At 39.2% G+C, this 20,366-nt stretch overlaps 1 protein-coding gene and 1 long non-coding RNA gene across 3 annotated transcripts; one reads left to right on the top strand and one right to left on the bottom strand.

The window, feature by feature from the left end:
* The first annotated feature begins 4,048 nt into the window (after window positions 1-4,048).
* LOC128543460 (uncharacterized) lies at window positions 4,049-6,353 on the top strand. 2 transcript variants are annotated; one of them, XR_008365723.1, is made up of 6 exons: window positions 4,049-4,167; window positions 4,664-4,772; window positions 4,913-4,956; window positions 5,235-5,621; window positions 5,717-5,849; window positions 5,982-6,353. It is a non-coding gene; the product is annotated as an uncharacterized LOC128543460 (long non-coding RNA). The 2 variants fall into 2 exon arrangements; XR_008365722.1 differs by having other exon boundaries at window positions 5,717-5,865; window positions 5,982-6,349.
* Window positions 6,354-14,342: 7,989 nt separating this feature from the next.
* Window positions 14,343-15,763, bottom strand: LOC128543480 (C2 domain-containing protein 2-like). Its single transcript, XM_053513927.1, has 2 exons — window positions 15,330-15,763; window positions 14,343-14,635 (listed from the first exon to the last, which is right to left on the bottom strand). The coding sequence occupies exons 1-2, from the start codon at window positions 15,594-15,596 to the stop codon at window positions 14,501-14,503; spliced, it is 402 nt and encodes a 133-aa protein (XP_053369902.1). The 5' UTR covers window positions 15,597-15,763; the 3' UTR covers window positions 14,343-14,500.
* Between the last annotated feature and the right edge of the window lie 4,603 nt (window positions 15,764-20,366).

Raw genomic sequence — 20,366 nt, 5'->3', positions numbered from 1 at the left:
CCCCCTTTTTTTTTCTTTCACTCCTGTTACGGCCCGACCTAGACCGGGGTGTAACAGATGTCTTGTTTTCTATCAAACTCTGGAGCCTTGCAAGAACAGGTGGATTTATCACATAATATTTCAATTGAATGCAGGTGAAATCCATCGAAAAGTTCAAGATTACTTTATTTATATATATATATATACACACACACACACATATACATACATACAGTATTGTGCAAAAGTCAGTGACCACAGAAATCATAAAAGTGGTCTCTGACATTTCTGTAACTAATTTAACCATTTCTGAGTTCTTATCTACAGGAACAATTTCCATATCTTTGCGAACATCTCCCAGCACTTTTTGTTTCTGAATTCATCTTGAGCTGGACCATGCTTTTCTCCTCACCCTAAAAAAAATAAAAACAAGAAGCAATCAAAAAAATCTGAAAATTACTTCAAAATCGCATGGGACACTGCAATGAACTTGATGAAATTAGTGTGTCGCCCCCCCCGAACTTCTTACTTGCATTGAGCATCACCTTAAATTCAGTGCTTTGAGTACCCACACAGTTCCCGTACTTTACTCCACATCGATTCATAGAAATCGAGGTACTCCTGTTCCTCTTTTTTCATTTCATCAGATTCCATGATTTCATTGTCTTCTTCTTCTTCTGTCTAAAAAATGAATAAAGCATAATGGACCACAGTAAAAATCTACAAAACAGTTTGTAAATTCTACAAAAAATTCCAATGAAAAAGTGAATTCTCACATCGTCCTCGAAACATTCCCCCATCTTGTAGCATTCTAATCCAGGAAAGGTAAGGCCAGTTTCAAACAGTTCGTTTACATTTCTTGCTACGAGGTGGAGTTCTTCATCTTCATAGGCGAAGATCTTTCCATCTTCACACAATAAGAGAACTAACTGCTGGCCAAATGTAACAAAATGGAACCTATCAATCGCACCAATCACCACCATTTCCATTCTCTCTGGTAGGTAGAAATCTTTCCAGGCTTCTAGCTGTTCCTCATTTCCACCATAGACCGTGTCATCCTTCCCACACACTCGAAGACTGTCACTTGTTTTTTTTCAGGGGAATTTTTGTACCGCTGTACTTTTGTACAACACTGGCAACTTTGTCAAGATCTACACGACCACCTTAAATCCACAAAAATTTAAAAAAAATTAATTAATAAATCACATTGCAATTAGTGAAATACATTTATTAGGATGAAATACATGTAATATTACATTTTTGATGGCATAATACAATAATACTAAAGAATATTAAACATTCTAAGCAAGTAATAAGCATTTCAATACATTTCGTACTGTGTATGACTGTGTATGTGACAAATAAAATTTGAATTTGAATTAATAAAAACACTTAATGTCAGCTTTCAAGAAAAGTACTGATAGTTTACATTTACTTACCTTCTGTGTAGAGCCCAGCTAATTCACTTTCAAAGACATCACATCTGCAAATAAAATAATAATAAATAAATAACATTTAATTTAAATGTTTAGTTTATAGATTATACTAAAAATACACACATTTTTTGTGTGTGTAAAAAGTTTCCTAACTTCTGCGTAGGCAATTGACATTACAACTGTACTTACTTGTTTACACTGTTGGGTGGCATCCCAACCTGATCATCTACTTGAGCCGCAATCAAAGGAAAAGTGTGAGAGGACATTTCGAATTGGAATTGATGCACAAACAGATGATCTAGGTTGGTGAGAAAGAAGAAAAGAGAAAAAGAGATCGTTTAAATAACGTAAAAAACAACAGTGCTTTAATAAGAAGGAACTAAATGAAACTCTATAAACAACATCTTAATATAATGTTCACAACAGCTAACATGAAGCCAGATAATTGTACAACAGGTGTTTATTATGAAAGCTAAACTTTTACAGAATGTTAGCATTAAAATGATTATTATTATGATTATTTTAAAAACACCTTCTGACTAAGATACTCTATAATTTGTGAAGAAAAACAACCTGTTATTACTCTACGAATATTAAGGGGGTCGTCCCACATTAACCGTGGACTGAGGTTGGCACAGAGACAAAAACATTTTTCAGGTTCTCAAAAATAATTGATCAAACTTAAACACAACATGTTTTAGTAACTATAAAAAGAGACAGAGAAACAAGATTTAACAGTAAATAGGCGAAAAACAAACCAGAAAGATCGGAGTCAGACTTACACGGTATTTCCTGTTGCTTTCAGGAAGTAAAATGTCTCCCCGAGTTCCTACTATGACCTCATTCGGCACAAACACACCACATGACTTCTTCTTCTTGGTGTTCTCCGGCGGTTGCTGCCCGAGTTCCTATTATGACGTCGTTCGGCACAAACACACCACACCACGTGACTTCTTTTTCTTCTTCTTCTTGGTGTTTTCCGGCGGTTGGCATCCATCATGTTGCATTACCGCCACCATCTGGTCATTTATTGTAATTTTTTAACAAACAAAATTATTTAAATCTTTTTATTTTTTTTATCAAACAAAATACAATACAGTACAACATTCAATTACTACAATACAATAACAAAAGAAAGAAAGGAAAGGAACGAAAGGGTGGGTAAAAGAATTCATAGTAATAAAAAATGAGTGCAAAATAATTAACAGGCTTAGAGTTTGTGTACCTCAATCTGATCCCATGTGGTTCCATATACCCAGATCTATAGTTACGGAACTAGGAGGAATTGATTTTTTATTGAAATGTGACTTTGAGATCAAGAAAATTCCTGTTAAATGATCTAGTTTTCACAAACAGACCCTTTCTTTCTGGAAAATGACGTTTACACACAACTTCTCTCCCCACATGTCAACACTATGGAACAATAGAGTGATAACTGTTAACAGAAAGTCACTGTTTAATAGAAACTGGTTTGAGAGTGGTATTTTGTTTGTGACTGATTTGTTGGACTCATATGGTACTCTGTTGGATTATGTATCTTTTTTGAAGAAATATAATTTAGGTTGTCCGCAGGAAGAATACAGGAAGGTTCGTCGTGCAGTCCCATCGGCTTTAAGGCAGCTAATATGTAACATAATGTTATATACAGACGTCAAACCAGTGTTGCCAAATTAAAAACTTGGAAATTGTAATCTAAACGATAGCAAATGTAACTATAAGGTTATTAGTGTGAACTTTAAATTAATTATTTTCCACGAGTTTGACTCAGGTAGGCATTTGCAGGCTTTTCATGGGGATCAGTCACTCATGGAAAAGGCGTTTTAAATTTGTTAAGTGGCCTGTTTTCCCAAAAGTTAAATAAACCCATTTCAAGATAATTAATAATATATACCCAGTGTCCGAATTTCTAAAGAGAATGTTAAAATTTGAGGTGGACCTGTGTTCTTTTTTGTGATTCAGCCTGCGAAACGTTACAACACCTGTTTTTTCTATGTCCTTTGTCAGCTGATTTTTGGTCAGAAATACACACCTGGTTATCACTCAAGATCAATGATATTTCACAGTTTGACAAATCTGATGTTATCTTCTACATGGATAACCTACACCCCTCTGTTTCTATTGTGATTAGCATTATCCTTTTAGGTAAATACCATATACATTGAGTAAGTGGAGAAATAGTAAACAGTCTTTTATATGGTTCTTAAATGACTTTAAACAATACTTCATGTCACCTAAGAAACTGAAATCAAGCAAATCAGTAAGGATCTGTGATGACATTTCTCATTTCTTACTGTTTTGATTCATGCCTCCAGTGCCGTGCTCTCTTTGTTATTTTGCACTCAATTTTTGTTACTGTGAATTCTTTTAACCCCCCCCCCCCCCTCTTTCCTTTCTTTCTTTTGTTATTGTATTGTAGTAATTAAATGTTGATTTGTTTTATCCTCTGAGAGATTTTGTACTGTATTGTATTTTGTTTGTTATTCAATGAAAATAAATAAAAATAAATGACCAGATGGTGGCGGTAATGCAACATGATGGATGCCAACCGCCGGAAAACACCAAGAAGAAGAAGAAAAAGAAGTCACGTGGTGTGGTGTGTTTGTGCCGAACGACGTCATAATAGGAACTCGGGCAGCAACCGCCGGAGAACACCAAGAAGAAGAAGAAGTCAGGTGGTGTGTTTGTGCCGAATGACGTCATAGTAGGAACTCGGGGAGACATTTTACTTCCTGAAAGCAACAGGAAATACCATGTAAGTCTGACTCCGATCTTTCTGGTTTGTTTTTCGCCTATTTAGTGTTAAATCTTGTTTCTCTGTCTCTTTTTATAGTTACTAAAACATGTTGTGTTTAAGTTTGATCAATTATTTTTGAGAACCTAAAAAATGTTTTTGTCTCTGTGCCAACCTCAGTCCACGGTTAATGTGGGACGACCCCCTTAATATTCGTAGAGTAATAACAGGTTGTTTTTCTTCACAAATTATAGAGTATTTTAGTCAGAAGGTGTTTTTATAATAATAATAATAATAATAATCATCATCATCATTTTTATGCTAACATTCTGTAAAAGTTTAGCTTTCATAATAAACACCTGTTGTACAATTATCTGGCTTCATGTTAGCTGTTGTGAACATTATATTAAGATGTTGTTTATAGAGTTTCATTTAGTTCCTTCTTATTAAAGCACTGTTGTTTTTTACGTTATTTAAACGATCTCTTTTTCTCTTTTCTTCTTTCTCACCAACCTAGATCATCTGTTTGTGCATCAATTCCAATTCGAAATGTCCTCTCACACTTTTCCTTTGATTGCGGCTCAAGTAGATGATCAGGTTGGGATGCCACCCAACAGTGTAAACAAGTAAGTACAGTTGTAATGTCAATTGCCTACGCAGAAGTTAGGAAACTTTTTACACACAAAAAAAATGTGTGTATTTTTAGTATAATCTATGAAGAAAGTTTAAATTAAATGTTATTTATTTATTATTATTTTATTTGCAGATGTGATGTCTTTGAAAGTGAATTAGCTGGGCTCTACACAGAAGGTAAGTAAATGTAAACTATCAGTACTTTTCTTGAAAGCTGACATTAAGTGTTTTTATTACTTCAAATTCAAATTTTATTTGTCACATACACAGTCATACACAGTACGAAATGTATTGAAATGCTTATTACTTGCTTAGAATGTTTAATATTCTTTAGTATTATTGTATTATGCCATCAAAAATGTAATATTACATGTATTTCATCATAATAAATGTATTTCACTAATTGCAATGTGATTTATTAATTAATTTATTTTTTTTATTTTTGTGGATTTAAGGTGGTCGTGTAGATCTTGACAAAGTTGCCAGTGTTGTACAAAAGTACAGCGGTACAAAAATTCCCCTGAAAAAAAACAAGTGACAGTCTTCGAGTGTGTGGGCAGGATGACACGGTCTATGGTGGAAATGAGGAACAGCTAGAAGCCTGGAAAGATTTCTACCTACCAGAGAGAATGGAAATGGTGGTGATTGGTGCGATTGATAGGTTCCATTTTGTTACATTTGGCCAGCAGTTAGTTCTCTTATTGTGTGAAGATGGAAAGATCTTCGCCTATGAAGATGAAGAACTCCACCTCGTAGCAAGAAATGTAAACGAACTGTTTGAAACTGGCCTTACCTTTCCTGGATTAGAATGCTACAAGATGGGGGAATGTTTCGAGGACGATGTGAGAATTCACTTTTTCATTGGAATTTTTTGTAGAATTTACAAACTGTTTTGTAGATTTTTACTGTGGTCCATTATGCTTTATTCATTTTTTAGACAGAAGAAGAATACAATGAAATCATGGAATCTGATGAAATGAAAAAAGAGGAACAGGAGTACCTCGATTTCTATGAATCGATGTGGAGTAAAGTACGGGAACTGTGTGGGTACTCAAAGCACTGAATTTAAGGTGATGCTCAATGCAAGTAAGAAGTTCGGGGGGGGCGACACACTAATTTCATCAAGTTCATTGCAGTGTCCCATGCGATTTTGAAGTAATTTTCAGATTTTTTTGATTGCTTCTTGTTTTTATTTTTTTTAGGGTGAGGAGAAAAGCATGGTCCAGCTCAAGATGAATTCAGAAACAAAAAGTGCTGGGAGATGTTCGCAAAGATATGGAAATTGTTCCTGTAGATAAGAACTCAGAAATGGTTAAATTAATTAGTTACAGAAATGTCAGAGACCACTTTTATGATTTCTGAACAGTAATGTTTGGGAAAAAACAAAAACAGTGGTCACTGACTTTTGCACAATACTGTATGTATATATATATATGTGTGTGTGTGTGTGTGTATATATAAATAAAGTAATCTTGAACTTTTCGATGGATTTCACCTGCATTCAATTGAAATATTATGTGATAAATCCACCTGTTCTTGCAAGGCTCCAGAGTTTGATAGAAAACAAGACATCTGTTACACCCCGGTCTAGGTCGGGCCGTAACAGGAGTGAAAGAAAAAAAAAGGGGGGGGGGGGGGGGGGGGGGGGGGGGGACCAAAAGTGCGTTTGCTTAGTGTTTATTTACAAAAAGGTGAATAAGCAAATCCCCAAAAGGTGGCAGTGAGCTTCAGAAGCCGACAAGGCCAAAACAATAACCAAAATTCCCTCTACCTAGTACCAAAAGTGACAACTTACCTGCACCAAAAATAAAGGAACAGAAATACAAGACTCTTCCCTTACTCACTAACTAACCACAAACCAAGAAAAAAACAAGGGGCAAACAAAATGGCATCGACTTCTTACTAAGCCACTCAATAAAGAGTTAAATACAAATATATATATACAAAAGTATTTACAAATCAAACCAACAAAACAAAGGGCAAATACGGTAAAAAGCGTAGTCAAAACAAACAAAAGGGTCAGACACGGAATAGGCGAACAAAACCAAGCAACCATTAAAAGGGCAAAGTCTAAGAGTAGTCAGAAACGTAGCAAAAGGGTCATACACAGAATAACATTTAGAAACAAGCATAGGATAAACAGTAAGCAAAGACAAGGTCTGTGGCATGGTGGTCTGAAGGCCTTAAGTCGGCCTCTGGGTTGACTGTAGGACCAATCATCTGGGAGGAGGCGGGACCAACAAAGGACAGGCAGAGCAACAGCCAATAGATTTCTGGCAATGGCAGAAGTGGGCGGAACCTGCAAAGACAAGGAAGACACAAGCCCAATCAAATTCAAGGTTCATGGCATACAAAAGGCCAAAGAGAGATGCAAAAGCAAGTTGCAAGGTCAGGTCAGGTAAGGTCAGGTATCTCACACAGCTGATGTGGTGGAATCATCATTTTCGTAGACCGTCAGAATGCTAACAGGCACATCTCGGACGACTGCACCCTCTGGGTCTGTGTCCTAACAAAAATCAGAGCCATTATGAAATACAAGGGAAGACAATTCATTACACTGATATTCTACTTTCATCATTAGTGCTACTGACTTTCCCATTCAACTTAAGTGTTACTGGCAAAAACGACAGATGAGACCAGAAAGTGTGAGTGTCTGAATCAGTGGCGGCTGGTGAAAATTGTTCCTGGTAGGGCTGATGTGACAAAATATTTCTTTGCTTAGTCCAATATAAGAATTAAAATCAACAGTCAGATGATGATTACAATTAACAGTAATGATTTAATCTCCTCCTCAAAATCACCAGTTTCACAGATAAAGTAAATGAACAAATTTCCATTGTATAATACGCCATGCATGCTTAAGAGAGTATCAAATACAATAATCAACATCAAAGGGTATGATCAGCTGGATCACCTTCCAAGCGAAGTTGCATCTCAAAGTGGTTCACACAAAGAAAAACAGTTTTAAAAATGCAATTTAACACAACAGTCTAAAACGGGTATATTAATAAGGATCTCACCGAATTTGGTGGAAACTGCTCTTCGCTCGTTAAGTTCGCCATCATTACTCTGATTGACCGCGCCTCTCTCTGATTGACCGCGCCTCAAAAGAAAAAAAAACTTAAATCTCGCGGTATTTTCTGCGGCTTGGGGCAGAATTTCCAGCGCCCCAAGACCATAAAATTCTGAGAACCTGATTGGCCGCATATTTATTAATTTACCCTAGCAACAGCTACATGACTGGCTATTTGGCTGCACTCAGGGGCGCTTTTTCTCAGCGCCCCATGACAGAAACGATACAAGTCTGTCTGTGGAAATTCACTGGTGAATGAATGTCACTAGGTGGGAAATGTTGTATATGTTATTCATATCGCATGTAGACACATACTGGTGGGTAAACCGAATTTAAAAACTTAATTTGTAAAAAATATATTTTACATTTTTAGCCCCTCTTATCAGGGAGGGCGGTGCCCCAGCGCCCCCTATGGGCCGGCCGCCACTGGTCTGAATGTCAATGAAATTGTCTTTGTGGTAGACAACATTTATGCAGGAAGAAGCAGACAACACATGGATTTAGAAATTGTGCATAATTTCCTAAAGTACATGCAACCTGCATCCTGCATTGTGACAATCCAAAAAAGACAGATGCTATAACATGATTGCCCCTTAGATGTTCCGCAAAGTGTATTACCCACAAAATTCCAAGCCGAAGTTGCTATGAAATCATACCCTCAATGGTAAAAGCACAGCTACAGTTTGCAAGTCTATTAAACACAAACACCACCACTTACCAAACACTTCAGGAAGAACTCAGCTGTGTGCTCGCGGATGAAGATGGGCAGGCCTCTCAGAGCTGCCGTCTCTCGCTTTAGACACAATGTCCCTTGTCTACAGATTATGCACACACACACAGACACATAGAAAATTCATACAATGTGATATTGAAGATATTGATATTTCACATTGTATTCATACAAATGAAGACTTCTGTAGTTATTAAATTAAAAGCTCATTTGTTTTGCTTAGGTTTTCTGCAATGGATCATAAAGCATGAACTTATCTTCATCCAAGTCATCAGTACAGACAGACAAAATGTTTTGAGTCTAACAGCACAAGAAGAAATATTATAATTCATGTCTGGAGAAAACATCCATAAAAAAATAATTCACAATGCTTGTGGCAAAAGCAAGTGAACTTTTCTCCCACCAAAAATAAAATGTGCGTTGAATATTTGACAAAATGGTTTGCGGGCTGCTGAAACACAAAGAACTGTGTGAAAACACAGTAAAGTATGGCACTAAAAGGGAATAATTAAAGGACCTGTTTTATTTTGTGAAGTTGGCGGAGCATCATTATTTATAGTTGCTTTGATGTCTCAGGTACTAGACAGCTTCATCACTGTGTAAAAGAATGAATCCCCCAATTTATGAACATTTCAAAGGTATAAGGACCTTAAACAATTCAGTGGCTATGGAAAGTCGAGAGAATGGGCAAATACCTTTTAAAGTTTGAGCAGGACTGATTTAGTTATAAGGAAAGGCTAGTGGTTGTGCAAAATACCAATTGGTCACGGTTTGGAAATTGAAGTTTAGCCAGGTCATTTTTTTTTTTGGATGAGCACACTTCAGGCACTTTACTCACCTCTTCATCAAGCTGATCCAGGAGGTCTTCCATCACTGCACCAAACACTCTCTTCCTTGCCCGGTGGAGTCTTAATAGGCGAAGCACATATTTGTCGAGGGATGCAGGGAAAGTTACCAGCAGGTCCTTCCTTGTGATTCGATAAAATTCTTCAGAAATCTTAAAATAATGAACATCATAACTTTAGAACCTTTGAGTCAGGGTTTGCCAGTAAATAATGAGAATGTACTGTGAATGTGTTCTAGCCAAGCATTAAAAACAAAACAACCAAGAACAAATAAAACATACACAAAATAGGCAAGAGGAACTGTGCAGTAGTGATGGGTCGTTCATGAACGATTCGAATCTTTAACATGACTCAGATGAACGAGTCGTCTCGGAGAGTGATTCGTTCATTTTCTATTGGGCGCGCATGCGCAGAGCATCGCAAAACCTCCGCGTGTTATATACAGGAAACAGAATTGAGTAATTTTACCTTTAAGACTCTTCAGCCCTGAGTCGTTCGTTCTTCTGTCACGTGACTCCCATAGACGCTAAGCAGTGCAGTACACAGGAAACAGTATTGAATGAACGGTTCTGCTAATGAGTCCAACTCACACACACACACACACACTGTAAACATGAGCTCTAATTGACCTGAGCGATGGAGTGTAAATAAAACAGTTTCACTACAGGATGTGTAAAATAACTTGCGGTTAAACGGAGGGACGAATGTAGAGTTACGAGGGACTAAAGCAGTCAGGACCAGTCCAGCCCTCAGCTCCACAGTGTGTGAGGAGATTCACTGGGGTTACAGTGTTCGGATGGTGTAACTGAGGCCATGGACTGGGGTTGGGGTTCGCACTCCACTACACACTGCACTACTGTTTCTTTAGGGGACGTCTACAGCACACCTACATCACTACACACTCCTGGAGAGAGAGTGCACACTTACTCAGGCAGCATTAGAGTCTGCTCTCCTCAGAGGCGCCTGGGACACGGAGACACACAGACGAATATGAGGTGTGTGTAAAGACAGCCTCCATACTCCTCATGTTACACCTAGACAAGTAATTGACGCGTTGTGTGATGACATCACTTCCTGCAGCAGCCTGATACGTTTTGCTTAATCGTTAAAAACGTCATGCTCGGTGCACGTCCTCTCTAACGTGTCAACTCGCGTGTCTTTAAGGTTTCTCCGTCCTGATCCACTATACAGCCGAGTGTCTTCTGAAACAGGTACGATCTGACCATTTTTGATTCATGCACACTCACATTCCATACAAACTTAAATAATTCTTTTAATTGTGTAAAGCTGCTTTGCGACAATGACAATTGTTAAAAGCGCTATACAAATGAAATTGAAACATGTTTATTTGGTGATTATCTTTTGCTAAAGGGTCGTTCATGCTCACGCTAAGACTGCACTCGCAGCAGATACGCGCAAACCAGGACAGGACGATCAGAGGACAAATAAATCCACAGAGCTGCACCGTTAAAACAGGAAGAGACCTTCCGGATCCCAAGCACATTCCACTCAGAGTAACTACAGAAACCGTTTCTCCTGCCAAGTCCAGCAAGAACACACACACACACACACACACACACACACACACACACACACAACAGAACCAGGATAAGTAATTCAGCTGTATTGTCCTCAGTGGAGTGGATTTTCAACAAGCAGCCACTAGAGAGCGCCGTTTCTAAAGATCTCACAGGAATCTCCTGGTGTAAAAACCCAACTGTTCACTTCTTAAACACCTGAAGCCGACGTCTACAACATGTCTTTAACTTGAGCATCACAGTTTTATTTTTTTTTCCTGTTGTTCAGCACAGTGTGTGTGTGTGTGTGTGTGTGTGTGTGTGTACCTGTGTCTGATACAGGCTGTGCTCTGTAAGATAAGGCTTTGCTGACTTTAGCCCCCAGCACCGAGGGCTGTTCAGACACGCGCCTCTCCTTGCTCCTGGGCGGAGTTCTCATTGATTCTGAACAGAATAAGTAGAGTGTTTACATCACAGGGTGTAATACAGACCACCAAACACTGCCGGGTGTGAACCAGCATTCCCAAGAGAACCTGTGTGTGTGTGTGACGGTACCTGTGTGAAGCGGGCGTCCCGGGCGGCTCCTCACTGCAGTGACGGTGGTGACGACGGTTCCACACGGCATCACGGTTCTGTCCATCTTCACTCGCTTGGCGGGCGCCGGCGTAGGGGGCAGCCACGTGCGCACTTCACTCGGCTCCAGGTGCGACACCTGGACAAAAACAACCGTCCGATTATAATATATACACACACACACACACACACACCTGATTCTGTTTAAAAACAATTAACGTGTCAGACAACCCTATCACTCTAAAGTCTCCGTGTGAACACCACCATCAACCAGTGAAGATTCAAGACCTACAGGTGTATTATCTGTAATGTTAATTGTTTTATGTAGTTAATTAGAGTTGATTGATTAATTGAGTTATTAGTTAATAGTATATCAGTAAATCCCGCTCAGTATATCAGGCGACCTGATGACGGGACTGAGAGTCGCCAGCGGACACTTAAATATTAATATAAAGAGACTTTACTCACACTCGTAATACAACTAAATTTATTTGGTAGCTCTCGGAGACCAGCAGCAATAAAGGGGATGTAACGATAAAAGATAAAAAAAAAAAAAAAGATAAATAAATACACTAAAAATATAAATCTAACAGTATGTACAGAGGAATATGCAGCGATCATTAATCCTATTACACACTCCATCCTGTGCTGCGTCTGTGTGCTGGGACAAGAGGACAGGAATCTCAATACGACACAGTCGAACTATCAGCCAATAAAAAAATATATATAAATATAATAACGAGAGGTGACACGTGGCTCCGCCCACATGCAGATCGTGACGCCTGCGTGCTACCATTACAGTCGAATGGAGCGAGCGGTCAACCTGTGCCTGAGGTACGGCGCCGCCTCCTGTTACATTCAGCGAGGAACGCCTGTGACCTGCCTGTGACCCGCCTGTGACCTGCCTGTGACCCGCCCACATGAGTGTTTTCTGATGACGCTGCCTAGTCTTACATTTATGACGCGGAACTACCTGTGCAAACACCACAAACACCGCTACACCGTGCAAACAAACAGAGGTTCATACACACACACACACACAATGAAACGCGCTCCTAATCGGCGGGAACGTGGTTCACTTGGCCGCGGTGTATTATAAACCTGCGAATAGTTTCACTGCTTATGCTCATGTAATAAAAGCGAGGGAAATGTGGAAGTGATGTGTGGCCACTGAATGAGAACTAAATCAAAGATTTTCGGTAACTACACTGAGTGTAACATCTGCATAGTGACACTAAACAGCTGAACACCTTCACTTTTCTGTTTACCTCTGAGAAAAAAAAAAGCTGTATTTAGTTTGTTTATATTCAGAGTAACACCTTCCAACCACCTCTCATAGTCTATTGTTAGTTTTAGTGATTTGGCAGAAACTAATTATCACTACGTAAGTACCCCAACACCATTGATCATGAGTTTCAGCTAAAACTAATTCTATACATGCAACAGAAAATGTAGAAGCAGATTCCAAATGTATAAAGATACATGCTATATATATATATACAACACTGACTTGCACAACACTGACTTCCATGTGTGTGTGTGTGTTTATGTACATACTTGTGTGTAACTGGGTGTGAGCTGCAGGTGTGTCTAGGCCTGTCGCGATAGTCGATAAATCGATTAATCGCACAATAAAAAAAAATGACCTCGATAATTTTTCCGGCCGCGATAATTTCATTTGCATACTTGTTTTTTATCCGCGACTAAATGACAAATCTCGTTTCCTTAGCGTAGGAGAAGCGAACCCTTGTCAGTTGCATTGTCTTTTGTGTGGGGAGGCGGCGCTTGTTAGTCACATGGACTTTGTGTGGGAAGGCGGGAGTGCTTGAGGCGACTGCAGAGAAGAGCAAAAAGACGAGACGCAAGTTGTGACATGGAATTGGTTTCAAAGCCAAACGCAACAGCTGCCGTGTGGGAGCACTTCGGATTCAAACCGAATGATCGTGGTGAACCACTTAACCTGAGCGAGCCGGTATGTCGCATTTGTTGTAAAACAGTATTGACTAAAACAGGTAACACAACAAACATGCACATGCACCTAAAACACAATCATCCGTTGCAGTTTTCCCAGATGGAAAAAAAAAAAGCTACAACAGCCGGGCCATCTTCGTTTTCCCGACAGTGCACCATAACTGGGGCATTTAGTCGACAAACAAAGTACAAACAGGACAGTGCAAAATGGTGTGCACTCACCGACAGTGTAGTTCGCTTGATTGCTAAAGAGATGCTGCCCTTTAGTATCGTCGAAAAGCCGGCATTTCGACGAATGCTGCAAACATTTGACAGCCAGTATGAATTGCCTGGGAGAACATACGTGTCACAAACGGCAATTCATGACAATCAAAGAAGATATCCTTTGATGGCCAAGTTGGCCCAAAAATAGATGTGCATTTGTACTACAAGCACCAGCTCTGAGAGAATGTTTAGCACAGCTGGCAACATTGCTACTCCTGAGAGATCCTGCCCTAAGCCACACAAAGTCAACATGCTGGTATTTCTTGCACGGAATCTGCCATAAAATCACTATCTCTCTCATCATTGGTGTACATAGACTGCAATTCACTTTTTTGGCTGGAGAAATTATTTTTTAAAAGTTTTTTGCATATGGCTTGAGACTTTTTGTTTGTTTGTTTAAAAAGTTCCTAACAGGCAGTTTTGCCTGTTATGGAATGCATGTTGAGCCTATTGTTTAATATTTTTTGGAGTGCAATTTTGTTTACATATATTTTATTTACTGTTTTTGGTATTTATTCAAGTGCATTTTTTGTTAACAGAGACTGAGAGTCCATTGCTTTTATTGTTTTTTTCATTGTTATTGTGGATATTTAAAATGTTTTCCATTTTCAGTGTTAAATAGTCTAAAAATGAACGTTTTTGAATTTTGAAAGGCGTATGTGCATTATTATGCCATTATCATTATTGTAGATGAAAATGGTCTCAGATCAACAATATTATCGTTTATCGCGATAATTTCTTGGACAATTTATCGTCCAGCAAAATTTGTTATCGTGACAGGCCTAACTTTACGTCCAGGTGATGTTCTGAAGCTGGAGATGTGATGCACGCTGAGCTCTGACGACTGAACACCATCCTCCTCAAACACCAGCTGAATCGCTCCCTACACACACACACAAAGTTCATAACAATGTACACACACAGTTATAACCAGATTATTACACAGAGCACATTAAACACAGTAAACCACTCAGTGTGTGTGTGTGTGTGTGTGTGTGTAGTGTTCATCATTCCCTCCACTAACACTCCCGCGCATCTGGACCGTTCCTGCTTTCCCCAATCGGTGTGTTCCTTTTTCTCTGACCTCCACAGGAACGCTCTAACGCACCGCACGTCTTTGATTCAGCACGAACCTCTGATAATTCATCACACACGCAGCAGGATCCCTCGTGCCGAACTGTACAGCTGAGTGCAAAAGTTAGCGCGCCCCTAAAAGACGGAGGAGCGCGAGTGATCGAAACACCACCGGGTCTGTCAGTATTCTGGATTTCACTTGTATTAGTTAAATACTATGTGTAGGTGTTAACAGTAAAACAAACAGAGATGTAATCTGCACTAAAAAGGTGTAACACACTGAATGTGAAGAAGATTCTGTAAAAGAAAGTGTAGAGGGTACAAACTTTTGCACAGTGTAGTCTGTGTACTGGAGGTTGTTAGTGTCTAGGTTAGTCATGTGACCTGAGTGTGTCTCATAAACACCAGAGATATGTGTATTATTATTATTATTATTTCTGTGCTCTCTGTGTAAGAGGTTTAAAGACCTGATGTTTACTTTAATCCACTTTAGACAGACAGACCTGTGCAGTGCAGTGGTTCTGGTGCTGGTTCTGGTTCAGGGCTCGGACCCAGGCTCTCCTCCACGCGCCCCTCCAGCCCCTCAGCTCCAGCAGCCGCTCCGCCTCCCCCCGCTGCTGCTCCCCCGCGGCCCGGCTTGCGCTCCGGAAAACACCGAAATACTGCACTAAATACATGAGTAACGTCACCACGGAGGCGGCGAACAGCGTGAGCAGACACAGCCACTGCAGCGACTCCGACACGCCGCCGCCGGCGCTCGCGGACACCATGGCGGCTCGAACCGCTCCCTCAGCTCAGCGCTAGCAGCCCGCTAACTCCGCGCTAACATGCTAATCAGATCCGCACTCAGCCTGTCAGCGCTCTCGGCTTTTCCCCCGAGTTCTCCGGCACTGACACCGCGGTGTGCTCCCCGGCGCTCATCCTCATCTGTTCAAAAAGTTACCACATCACTTCCTATACACACACACACACACACACACACACACACACAGCGGGGGCTGGGATGCCCCTCCCCCTCTCCTACTACTAACCCACCCGATTGATCTGCAGCAGGCCCCGCCTCCCTGTCACTGGCTTGACCGCGAGTTCCGACTCTCGAGCGTTGATTTGATTGGCTGGAGAGACCTGAGTGCGTTAATCGAGCTGCCATTTTGGAAAGGTCACGAATCGAGGCCGAAACGATAAAAAAAAAAATCTTGGATTTTAGGGTTAGGGTTAGGTTTTTAAATTTTATGTTTAAAATAAATCCACTTTGTGGCTAAGGTGCACGGGCTACAGTGCGCATTTACTGGGTTCTGGCTCATAACGAGGCTTTACCAATCAGGATTAAAACTTATAAATGTAAGATTCAAATTTAAATTAAAATTAAATAAAAATAAATGTACCTAAAAAGTACAATAAATAAAAACTAACAAAATCTCATTAAAAAATTAGAGGATCCTACTGGTGTAAAAAAAAGTTTTTTATGGGGAGATAGTAGGGTAAGGACAGAATAGAGTTTTGCATAATTAGGGTAAAGGTTAAGGTTAGGTACAGGATAGAGAGAGGGTTAGGAATAATAGGGTAGGGGGGTCGGCCAAGATGTCGTCCGTATAAGTCGCACTTCTGCTGTCTCTATCAAACTTCGTGCAAGACTTGATCTTATTTTGCCTTCCTTCATGTTTGGAGTCGTTGATGCAAATGTATATGTATTCTGAATAATTTTGTGGCATTTTTTGAGCCGGAACAGTGAATCTTTGCCATTTTTTTTTGTCGAAGAGAACGTGTGTAACGTTAGTTGTCTCCTAAGCACGCTGGTGTTTGAAACATACGCAGAAAATTCTGAAAGGATGGTGGATGCGGTGAAACGCGTGCATGACTATGCCAAATCTACTCCCGAAGACGATGCGAGCATGGACTGTATGCCACTTTTAGATACCCCAATCAACAGCCCTCTTACGAAAGTGCGGCGGCAAACTTCTGAACCTTCGAACGCAGCTATCCTGGAGGCGATCGAGAGGCTAGGAAAAAAGCAAGATATCTTCATGGAGAAGTTACTGGAAATCGAAAGGTCGGTTACTTCTAATTCGACCCTGATATCTGAACTTGCCATTAAAATTGATTCAGCTACGGACAAAACGGAGAGAGTGGAAGTTAAAACTAACGAGCTGAGTGCTCAAGTAGCATCTGTAATTGCCGAAAACAAACAGCTATGGGAAAAAGTTGACGAACTGGATGCATACAAAAGACGATGGAATTTGAAGATCGCTGGTGTCCCTGAGGAGGCTGGAGAAAATGTGAAATTGATCGCTATGGATATTTTCTCTCGAATTTCGCCGGGGTTGAGGGATGGTCTTCAGTCCTCCATTGATGTTGCACACAGACTCGGGCAGAGAGATGCAGACGCGTTTCCACGGCGGATTATTGTGCAGTTTTTGTCACGTACCCATCGGGATCGCATTTGGTTGGACTCCAAAAATTCTGAAGTCCTCAGGCAGAAAGGTATCAAAATCACAGAAGACCTGACACAACGAGCGAGAGAGGCACGGAATAAGCTGTGGCCACTTGTAAGTCAAGCCAGGAAAGAAGGAAAACGAGCTGGGTTCAAGGGCTCGTTCGCCAATATTGATGGAAAGAAGCTTACAGCGGATATGTGAATCATGTTAACGTTTTCCTTTAATCTCGTCGGAGGATTGAATATTGACTCTGACTGTACTCTACAGGTGTTGTAAACTTCTGGTAAAGAAGATTTTTAAGGTTTTTTCCTTTTATCAAGGCTCTTTCCTTTGAATATATCAGGATACAAGATTGATGCTGGTTTATGGAAGGTTAAAAAAAAAAGATAGGTTTTGCACTTTAAACCTTTTTTGCTAAGTTAACTCTTTCGCCTTAGGGCAGATTGTTCTTGTTCTTTCTATGTGTTTAAATTGTTCTTGTTTTTCTCTAAATGTTCGGGGGATTCGTGACCTTACTAAACGAAAAGCCTTATTTTTATTTTGTAATTCTAATAGAAGAGATGTTTATTTTTTACAGGAAACTCATTCTAGTGTTAATGATGAATCTTTTTGGTCATCACAGTGGGGAGGTAAAGTTTTATTTTCACATGGGTCTACTCATTCTGGGGGAGTTATGATTTTATTTAATTATAACTTTAATGGCAAAATTCTTGAGTCACATTTTTCTCTAGAGGGCAGATAGATAATAGCTATAGTTCAATCCAGAGAGGCTGTTTTTATTTTATGTAATATATATGGCTTTAACAATTCAAAGTCAAACGAAGCTCTTTTTCAAACGTTATCTAACAAATTGGCTTCTTTAAAATTAAAATTTCCCTCAGCAGCTGTTATCATGGGAGGAGATTTCAATGAGGCCCCTGATCTGCATTTAGATAGATTCCCCCCGAGACTCAATGTCAATAATTTTAATTTACTTATAAATGATCTCTGCAGTAGCCTTGATTTGTTAGATGCTTACAGACACGTCCATGGAAACAATATTTCCTCATTTACATGGTTTAAAGCAGACTTGTCTCAAAAATCTAGAATAGATCTCTGGCTTATATCTGACTGGCTTATTCCCTTTATTAACTCTTGTACCATTTCACATGCTTCTTTAACAGATCATGCTTATATCGATCTTGAAATTTCAGAGAATCAAAATAGTTCTAAGAGACATCCAGGATACTGGAAACTAAATACTACTTTTTTACAAAACCCTCTTTATTGCTCAGGTATAAAGGACATAATTGAAACATTTAAAGGTAATACAGACTCTGCTACTGCAAATTGGGAACTTTTTAAGTATGAGTATCGGAGATTCTCTATACGGTTTGGCAAACGGTTTTCTAAGGAAAAGGAGTTGAGAAGCTCTGCAATTATAAAGGATATAAATAATATTTAATGTTTGTCCTCCCCTAGTGATCAGGACAAGGAGAAGTTATACTTACTGAAGGAAGATCTCGATGCTCTTTATGCAGAAAAGGCTAAAGGTGCTTTTGTTAGATCAAGAGCAAAGTGTTTAGAATTTGGAGAGAGGAATTCGACATATTTTTTCAATTTAGAAAAAAGAAGAGGTGAATTGAAAAAAATTTCAACTCTTGATATCAATGGTGTTCTTATTTCTGATGAGGCCAAAATTTCAAAATTTGTAGCTGACTTTTATCAGCAACTTTATACCTCTTACTTTCATTCTGATTCCTCTAAGCAATTTTTTTCTAAGGTGGAGCAGTTTATCCCAAATATAAGTGAGAATAGTTATACTGCTTGTGAGGGTGAGATAACTGTGGAGGAGATGGATATTTTAATTACAAAAACTCCTCATAATAAAAGTCCGGGCCCTGATGGTTTACCATTTGAATTTTATCGATCCTTTTGGAACGATATAAAATATTTTATCTTAGATGTCTTTAAAGAGTGTTTAGACCGTGGAGAGTTAGCTGAATCCATGAAGCAAGGCATTATAACAATAATACCCAAATCAAATAAAGATAAAAAATTCTTAAATAATTGGCGCCCTATAACTTTGCTTAATTCTGATTATAAATTATTAGCTGCTTTATATGCAAGAAGATTAAAACCCTGTTTAGAAGAAGTTATCTCAATCACACAGTCTGGCTTCATGAGGGGTCGGCACATATCAAATAATATTCGCCTTGTTTTGGATCTTTTAGATTATTCTGAGTTGGTCAATGATGATGCGCTGATTCTTTTTTTAGATTTCTATAAGGCGTTTGATACAGTAGAGCATGCCTTTATGTATGAGGCTTTAAGACATTTTGGCTTTGGCCCTAATTTTTATGAAAACTGTGCAGACTCTCTATAAAAATATCACTAGTAACGTATCCTTGTCTTCCGGAACTTCTCCACGGTTTGTCATTGGGAGAGGAATTAGGCAAGGATGCCCTATTTCTCCCTTTTTGTTTTTGTTAGTTGCAGAGCTCCTTAACCTTTATACAATAAATTGTTTGAATATTGAGGGCATTAAAATTGCAGATCGCTCTATTTTAATTAGTCAACTTGCAGACGATACTTGCTTATTTCTAAAAGACAAAGGGCAGGTCCCTACTATATTGCAAGCTTTAAAACTCTTTTCGCTTGCCTCTGGCCTCTCTGTTAATCAGTCTAAATCTGAGATTATGACAGTTCATCATTCTGATATGTCAGATGTATGTGGTATTAAAGTAAAACAAACAGTTAGATATCTTGGTATTACAATTACTAAATGTCCTGTTGAGAGAATTGATTCAAATTTTTCTAAGTGTTTGCTTAATGCAAAAACTGTGTTTAATTGCTGGTCTCAGAGGAATTTATCAATCTATGGGCGTGTTCTGCTCTCAAAGGCTGAGGGAATTTCGAGGCTGGTATATCCTGCTCTGTCCTTATATGTCAACCCTAAAATGTGCTCAGATATTGACAGGGCTTTATTTAAGTTTATTTGGAAAAACAAAACGGAGTATGTGAAAAGAAAAACTATTATTAGACCTTTTTCTGAGGGTGGGCTCAATGTGCTTGATTTTAGTACTCCAAATATTATCTTTAAAATCAATTGGATTAAACACTGCT

Source organism: Clarias gariepinus, chromosome 15, assembly GCF_024256425.1.
Source record: "Clarias gariepinus isolate MV-2021 ecotype Netherlands chromosome 15, CGAR_prim_01v2, whole genome shotgun sequence".
Taxonomy (NCBI): domain Eukaryota; kingdom Metazoa; phylum Chordata; class Actinopteri; order Siluriformes; family Clariidae; genus Clarias; species Clarias gariepinus.
Note: the sequence above shows the minus strand (reverse complement) of the source record. Positions and strands in the feature narration are given on the sequence as shown.